The 8,768-nt window shown below is 43.7% G+C and overlaps 1 protein-coding gene across 1 annotated transcript; it reads right to left on the bottom strand.

The window, feature by feature from the left end:
- Nucleotides 1-811: 811 nt before the first annotated feature.
- Nucleotides 812-1,756, bottom strand: LOC144785358 (olfactory receptor 5V1-like). The gene has a single exon (XM_078664314.1). It carries the CDS (start codon nucleotides 1,754-1,756, stop codon nucleotides 812-814), a length of 945 nt encoding a protein of 314 aa, XP_078520440.1.
- Between the last annotated feature and the right edge of the window lie 7,012 nt (nucleotides 1,757-8,768).

Raw genomic sequence — 8,768 nt, forward strand, 5'->3', positions numbered from 1 at the left:
AGTACTTTCATGAAAAAGAGTTGCCAATCTGGAAAGCACACACAGTAGCAGCTGTCATGCATTTAGAGTGGTGGGGCAGGTGATACAAAAATAAAGAATACAAAAATGGCACTTACTGTCAAGACTTGCCGAACGACGTCATCCTCACCTCGAAACTCAAATGCCGTACCCAGTACACTGTATTATGCAATCCTGGTGCTGCTCTGACAGCATGAGATAAGCATCAGGATTGGAGGGAGCGGCCTCTATCAGTGCTCACAAGAGGACTGGAGGCCTGAGCTTTCTCTAATACATATGTCTTAGAAAAGCTGGGTTCTTGAAGTTTAAAATGTGTATGTCTGGCTTGCCTTTGCAAGATGGCCGGCTAAAGGCACACACTCACTTTAAACATACGTGCAAAGCTCCCTGCTGCCACTCAGTTCAGGATGAATTGCTTAAAAATAAAATGGCAATTAATAAACTTAATTACCATTTTCTTTTACAGCTTTGGGGCTTTTGGGAGCAATTTCTTAGCAGGGTGACGCTCCTCCACTCTCACGTATTTGCAGAGGGATAGTGTGAAGAGCCAGTGCCTTCACCATCCCAGCCACTTTGGAGCCTGTACTCAAAACTTTAAATAGGACCCTAAGATTTCATAGTGCAAACAGAATACTATGGTTAAACTGGTTAACCACCAAGTGCCCCATTTATTACATGTGCATATGTTGTTTCTCACCCAGAGTACAAAGCATTTATACAAGTATTACGCAATATGATAGACACTCAAAAAAATATCAACCATGGATTCATTTTCTGAATTCAGTAATAACTTTTAAAACTTGTGAGTGTAGAGGCATCTTCCTATTGCTTTTCTCAAAGCCTGTTTCATCTGGTCATTTCTCAGGCTATAGATGAAAGGGTTCAGCATGGGGGTAACAATGGTGTACATCACTGATACTACTTTGTCCTTCTGAAGTGAGTAACTAGAGGTAGGCCGGATGAAGGTGAATATGATGGTCCCATAGTACAAACTGACAACAATGAGATGGGAAGAGCAGGTGCTCAGGGCTTTGTGTCTGCTCACACTTGAGTTGATGCTGAAGATTGTCATCATAATGCGGGTGTAGGACACCACAATAGAGATGACTGATACTAGAAGTATGAACAGAGACTCTGTAAGAATCAAGAGTTCATTCACAGAGGTGTCTGAGCAGGAGAGCTTCAGAAGCGGTGGAATGTTGCAGAAGAAGCTTTCAATCAAGTTGGATGCACAAAAGGATAGTCTGGCAGTCATCATGCTGTGCAGCAAAGAATTCAGGAGACCAACTACCCAAGAACCAGCTGCTAACTGGCTACATGCCCTCTTGTCTATTACCGTTAAGTAGTGCAGTGGTTTGCAGATGGCCACGTACCGGTCATAAGCCATTGCCCCAAGTAGGAGGAGGTTAGTGCCACTTGTGGCAACAAAGAAGTATAACTGTGTGATACAATGTGAGAAGCTGATGCTCTTCTTCTGCGAGATACTGTTGACGAGAAGCTGGGGCACTATGACAGTCATGATAGTTATGTCCACCAGTGATAGGTTCCCAATGAAGAAATACATGGGTGTGTGTAGTTGGGGGTCAAAAGTGATGGCTGTCATGATGGAGCTATTGCTTAGTAGTCCAACCAAGTACATTACAAGAAAAAGTATAAAGAGCACCGTCTGATGGCCTGAGTGATCCGACAGACCCAGGAGGATAAAATTCATCGCACTGGTTTGGTTCTTGGCATCCATTTTTCAATGCCAATGATCTACAGATAAAAAGGTATCTAGGAATAAATTGATAAAGAACAATAAATATAAACAAAGGACTCTATTCAAAAACTGCATTGTGCAGTAGATAAACTAGTAATACTACTCAATACTGCAAAATTAAATTCAAACCGATGGCCGGAGACCTGCTCCTACTACTCCGCCATCTATAGTTTTTGCATGGATAACTTTCCAATGAGGGGAAGATCTCAGCACAGGTAGCAATATGTTTTAGTAGTAAATGTGTGAGGAACCAGGGAAAGTTATGCGAAAACTGGGGAATATCCATTACTATAAGGGAAGAGTTTAGGAAAACATAAGGAGGTTTTGCCACACCCACAAAAGACCAAAGCCACAGCTATTCACAAGTTACACTTCTAATGTTACTACAGACCTTGAAGTGTAAAAATAGCCTCAAATGTTCTCCAGTCTAGCTTTGAGTAAGATAAGGAGCACACATGGCCAACCACTGGCACTGCAACACACTCCCACAAAAAAACAATGAAGGCTTAGAATAATATAACACAACTAAACTAATGTTAAATACATGTAGTCAGTTTCCCATTTAAATTAAATATGTATATATGAAGATGGCTAGATTGATAGCTAGATAGCTAGCTAGCTAGCTGGCTGGCTGGATAGATAGATAGATAGATAGATAGATAGATAGATAGATAGATAGATAGATAGATAGATAGATAGATAGATAGATAGATAGATAGATAGATAGATAGATAGATAGATAGATAGATAGATAGATAGATAGATAGATAGATAGATAGATAGATAGATAGATAGATAGATAGATAGATAGATAGATAGATAGATACATGGATAGATAGATGCACAAACTGTAATAATCTGGTTATTACTATTTTGAGTGTGGAGGGGAGGGCCATGACTCACAAGAGATGAATCTTGGAGTGGGTCATGATGCCAGCAACCCTCAGCAATGGTAATGCATCACATATTATGATCTGCACATCAGCATCAATGGATAATGCCATGGCATTTTTAATGTGCGTTTGTTTTAACATTGGTTTAAATTTGGGGTGTAAGATAAAAACACAGTGAAGATGTTTCACGGTGATAATAAAGGTTGTTTTCTTGTTTAGAGTAATTTTTACATGCTATGTGTGGCAGTGAACAGTGTTTTTCTAATGTTCATTTCACATATTTTAAAAGAAATCCCGATATTCACTTGACAACCAAAGTGTTAAGTAACATTACAGTTAGATGTTGAAATAATATGTAACTTTTAAAAATACGAAACCTACTGAAATACGTAAAACAATTATAACTTAGTGAACTAACTTTATATGCTGCCCTTCATGCTCTGCCGGCTGAATAACCTTAAATAGTAATTCATTCATACATAAACCTTTATTCAGTCGTACAATTACTTGAAATAGTGTATATGGTGGTCCAATCCTGATCTGAAGCTCAATAGGATTATTTTGAGGGATTATATGCTATCGGATAAGGCCAAATCTATCTAACATAATATGTGTATTTGTAAAGCGCATGTTCACCCATAGGTAATGGCGATGAATTACAGATGTTTATTGTTACCCAACTCAATGGTACTTATTTTATCGACCTCAGATGGATGAAAGGCTGAGTGGACCTGCTGGGATTTGAACCTGTGAACATGAGGTATTACACAGGCCCCCTGCAGTTGATGCATTAGTCCACTGAGCCACCAGACCCGGCTGGCCTATGTTAGATCTATCTGCCAGGAGCTGGCTCATCCTGACCTGTACTCTCACCCTGAGAACATCAGTTGGGGGGATCTATTGTGGTCTAAAAATCATTTTTGTAGTAGAGTGTAGGCTACTAGGGAGTGTGCAGAAGTTGTAAAATGTGCGCGCTTGCATGTTATAATTTCTCCTTTACTTCTGTCGCCAACCCTCAAGATTGCTTTATGTTGACCTGCTTTAGGTTGAATCAATTGCATTGGTTTTTAGCGTACTCTATTTATTTATTTATCTTATTTATTTTGAAGCTTATAAAGCGCACGGCTACCCCCAACGGGGAATCATGTAGGAGTTGTTTAGATTCCAGATACTCGGCTAGTTGCTCCTGCACCACTTTCTCTAGAATTTTTGCTGGCATACGGAGGAGCGTTATAGGCCGATAGTTACTGAAGAGTGACGGGTCAGCATCTGCCTTTTTAAGGATTGGAATCATAATGGCCTGTTTCCATAAAGAGGGAAATAGGCCAGAGAGTAGTGAGGAGTTCCACATCTCAAGAAGCAGATTAATCAAAAGGGGGGCAAGGCTGCCCAGTACCTGTGCAGGGGCCGGGTCGAGGGGAGACCCAGATTTGCACCGGTGTAACAAGGTCAGAGCATATTCCGCAGTTAGGGTTTTAAATGAGACAAATGTTTCCTCATGAGCGGTTTTAAGGTCAGGCAATGGAGGAGCCCTATTCTGATTGAATGAGGACAAAATATTGATGATTTTCTCATGGAAGAAGTCCGAAAGACTATCACAAAGGGTCTGACTGGGGGCAATCGGGCAGGCCAAGGCTGGCGGGTTAGAAAATTCCTTGATAATATTAAATAAGGTTTTTGATGAATTTTCAGCAGCCTTAATTTTCTCTGCAAAATGATCCCTCATGGTATTGTGTTTAAGTTTGTGGAAGTTCTTGAGGGCAGTTCTATAGATAGTTTTGGCGGCCGGATCATATGACCGTCGCCAATTACGTTCCAATTTTTTGCATCTACTCCTTTCCTCACGCAGTGCCGATGAAAACCATGGGGCAGACGGATTAGATCTTAAAGAAGTTAGTGGTAGCATAGGGCCAAGTAGATCAATAGAGGATGAGAGACACGATTTGAATTTGGATACATCTAGGTTCAGATCATTGGAGGGCTGCCCTATAAGATTAGTAAAAATAGGTTCAAGGGCATTACAAGTAACCTTGAGCCATTTTCTACCGTGGTCCCTGACTTTAGATGGGAAGCCAGAAGACTGTGGCACGGTCAACTCAAGAGGGATCAGGTGGTGATCAGACCAGGTGAGGGGTAGAGAAGGTAGAGTAATAAGGTCAGGGTGATTCGAAAATACAAGGTCAAGAGTGTGGCCTGCTAAGTGTGTAGGGCCCTGTATCAGCTGAGTCAGGTTAAGGCCGAGCATAGTATCCAGAAAATTACTAGCTCGTGAGCATGTACCCACATTTACGTGAAGATTAAAGTCACCTAGAACAGTAAAGTGGGGATGCTTTAGTGATAGATCTGCAATTGTGGCCAAAAGAGCAGCAAGCGAGGAAGGTAAAACACCTGGAGGATTGTAGACCAGGACGCCTGAAAAGATGGCAGAGGAGGCATCCAGGATGGAAAAATACATCGCTTCAATGAGGCCTATGTTAGCAATTTTCCTGGTAGAGATTTTTAGATGGGATAGTAGAATAACAGCATTCCCCCCACCCACCTTTGTACCCTCACGATTTATTCCCACAAGACGGTAGCCAGGGGGGATGGCCAGATTGATATCAGGATTGGAGGAGTCTTTAATCCACGTCTCTGTGAGAAGCAGGATATCCCAAGTGTTGGTGGAAAGCAGTAGCCAGATATCACTGGAGTGGCGGGGGAGAGAGCGACAGTTAAGCATGCCAGCCTTGAAGGTCACAGAATGACTAGGTGGCCTGGGGTGATTAACCTGTGTAAAGGCACATTTTCTGGGGGCTTCCAAGGTAAAAGCACAGTACCTGCATTTAAAATGAGGCAATTCAGGCCCCGTTACTCATCTTCAACAGCTGAGACCTAGACCAGCAGTGCCGAGAGATGGAGGGGCAACCAGCAGCAGGACTGGCGCTGAGCGCGAGACAGGCGTGGACGGGCGCAGACGGGCTTGCTGCGCGTCGTGAACTTCATGCGATTAAATACACTAGCCCGCTAACCCCTGATCCACCCTCATAACCGGAAGTGGGGGAAACGGGGAGAACGCCCTCACTACCCTCCACAACAATCGGGCAGAGCCCGTGGTGGACCGGGGTAGATGGGGAAGAGATGGAGAAACAAGGTAAGGCAATAGTGAGTTGCAGTATATAGAGTACACAATTCAGTTGTGGTCAGCAAAAGTTAAAATCGTACAGTTTCTAAAACATAACACTGATCAGGCAGCTAGCGCGAAACCAACCTCATGGTAACGCACGTCCGCTGCGCGTCGTGAACTTCATGCGATTAAATACACTAGCCCGTTAACCCCTAACTCCACCCTCGTAACCGGAAGACGGGAAAACGAGTAGAACACCCTCACTACCCTCCACAACAATCGGGCAGATTAGATATTCCACCCTATCAAGTGGAATAAAGTTAATAATCTAGGGCCAGATGCATGTACCTTTTTTTACCTTTTGTGAAAGGAGAAAAGGCTTTCCAAATGTATCAAACCCAATTCTGCGATTCGGTAATCTGTTACCAAATCGCAATGTGGGTTTGCGATTCGGTATTAGGAATGGGCATGTTCAGGGAGTTCCTTCCTAATACCGAATCGCATCAGTAGGGATGAATGTTTTATGACTGTAAATGAGGTCGCAAAACATTCGCATTTTACCACCTACTTCAAGTAGGTGGTAACCCATTCACAAATGGGAAGATGTCCGCATTGACCTCTTCCCCTTTGTGAATGTTTATAAAAGCACTTTTTAAGAGCAGGCAGTGGTCCCACGGACCACTGCCTGCACTTAAAAAATTAAAAGAAAACTTTTAATTTTCCTTTTTTAAATACAACCCGTTTTCCATTAGGGAAAACGGGCTGGATTTAAAAAGCATAATTGCTTTATTTAAAGGTAATCACAGACATGGTGGTCTGCTGACTCCAGCAGGGCACCATCCACATGATTTTAGCGATTCCTACGGGGTTGCAAATTTTTACCTACTTCCTTAATATTCATGAGGTAGGTCAGCTGCGACCCCTAGGAATCGCTGAAAGTGTTCAACACACTTTCATACTGCTGTTTTTACGATTTTCTTATTGGCAATGCTTGTGATTCGCAATTTGGAAATCGCAAAATGGTATCTTCATACATCTGGCCCTTAGAGCCATGTATCTGTTACAATTTCTCTGATCAGGATACTTTTCACTTTGTGCTGTCTTTCTTCTACTGAAAGGGAGACAGTTCGCTCAGGCTAGACCCGCTTTTATCTTTTTGGAAATGTTACCCAATGAATTTGCTTGTTTTAATGTTACTATCCGCTGAAGAAGAAAACAGTGAAATACATCTGGAGCTATTGCATGCCTCTACCACTATTTCAATGATGTGTACTGGTTTTTGCGCCCAAGATTTTATCAGTTTTATTTTTTTACTTTGAATTTTTATTATTCGTGTGCCTTTATAATATTGAGATTAATTATTCTTGGAGACTGTTTTTTTTTAGGTCTCGCCTGGTGACGCAGCGCGAAAGCGCTGTCGCCAGCGAGATCTATTGTCGCTGACTTGCCTCCCAAGGGAGACAGGAGATAGGCATGCGCAGGTCGGACTGGAAATGTGAACGCGCTGCGCACATCTCCTGCCCCCCTTCCGTCCACGCAAGCAAGCTGCATGACGTAACTGCGCCAACAAACACACACACGCATCAGCTGCCCCCAAGCAGTGCACAAGTACTCGTCTCCCTAAACACGAGCATGGCATGCTTTTGCTAAAACAATACCGCCATACTACATGCTGCGCTACACCCGCTAATAGTATTGACTATCAGCAGTTGCTGCTGGAAAACATGCTATTGGCTCGCTCACGGGATATTCTCAGCAGCAGAAGCAAGAGTCACAGATCAATGGCACAGAGCGGACGCTGCAGCCATGACTGTCCTTATGATTCCAGCCATTCGGAAGAGGCGCGATCAATTGGGTATTTGATAGTGTGCTGCTAGGGTCAGGACTGTATGCTCAATGATAAACACAGAACATTAACGTGGTTTTGGGCTGGAGGAGGTGTAATGTCTTGCACAGATTGATAGAGTGCTGCTCAGTTGGGTAATATTGTAGGGATGACAACAGGGGTTCTAATTATTCAGGGGGCGCAGTCGTCCAGGGTGGGTGGGTGTAGAGGTGTCATGTGACCTCACCCCGCCGAGTGAGTCGGGAATGAGTTAATAAGAAACAGAAAGTGAAAAACACCTCTCCTCATGAGTGGGGTGGCTAACAGTAGCTCCTTCTCTTCTCAAAACAACTTGCCGGTGGCTGGGCTGGGGCCTGGTCAAGGGCTAACGATAACATGAAGTTCCACCAGCAGCAGGGGTTGGGACTACATACATTTCACCTGAGTGTACTGAGAATCCCACTGCCTGAGCAGAACCGCCCCTCCATAAACCCGGACACTGCAGTTGATTTATTGCGCCCCAATCAATGTAAGAGTAGCGCATCAACGCTCTGTGACCATAATACAAACGGCCCGGTCATCCCCATCGAGACTCCTGGGAGTTGGACAGGGGACACCTCTTACACCGACAAAGGAGAAACATCTGTGATCTCCGTGGGGGCTGGATGGGGGCACAGCAACAAGCATGAAGGACTCGGACAGGACAGTGACCTGCTGCAACCCCTACCACTACAGTTGTCTGTGCGGGCCAGGTAAGCTGGTGACGGGGTTGGGTGTTATGGGAGAGAGGGATGTGGTTGGAGGAAGAGACTAGGGCAGTGCTCTAGGAGGTAATGTAGTGTTCATTCAAGTCCTCGTGGGGCTAGTCAATGCTTCTGATGGTGGGCAGTGTCTCTAGAGTAGTGATGAGCCCTGTGTCCGTGAGCGTGAGGACATAGCAGTGTCAGGACAAGGAACAGGGAACATTCCTCCCCCCTCTAAATTCTAAGTAGCTTGTTGTATTTGGCCTTGGGTAGGATTTCATTCTTATTGAGAATGTTCTTAAATAAAGATGGGGAAAGCTCAGGAAACTACTGAGCAATACGCAGTTTAATACAATATCCCGGACTAAGGAACCCCCATGTGAAATCTTGGTTCCATTGACCCTGCAAACATAATTAACATTAGACT

This window comes from Lissotriton helveticus, chromosome 10 (assembly GCF_964261635.1).
Source record: "Lissotriton helveticus chromosome 10, aLisHel1.1, whole genome shotgun sequence".
NCBI classification, from domain to species: Eukaryota; Metazoa; Chordata; class Amphibia; order Caudata; family Salamandridae; genus Lissotriton; species Lissotriton helveticus.

Excerpts from the sequence above, each read along its gene's own strand:
- LOC144785358 (XM_078664314.1), bottom strand. The coding sequence starts at position 1,756 with ATGGATGCCAAGAACCAAACCAGTGCGATGAATTTTATCCTCCTGGGT.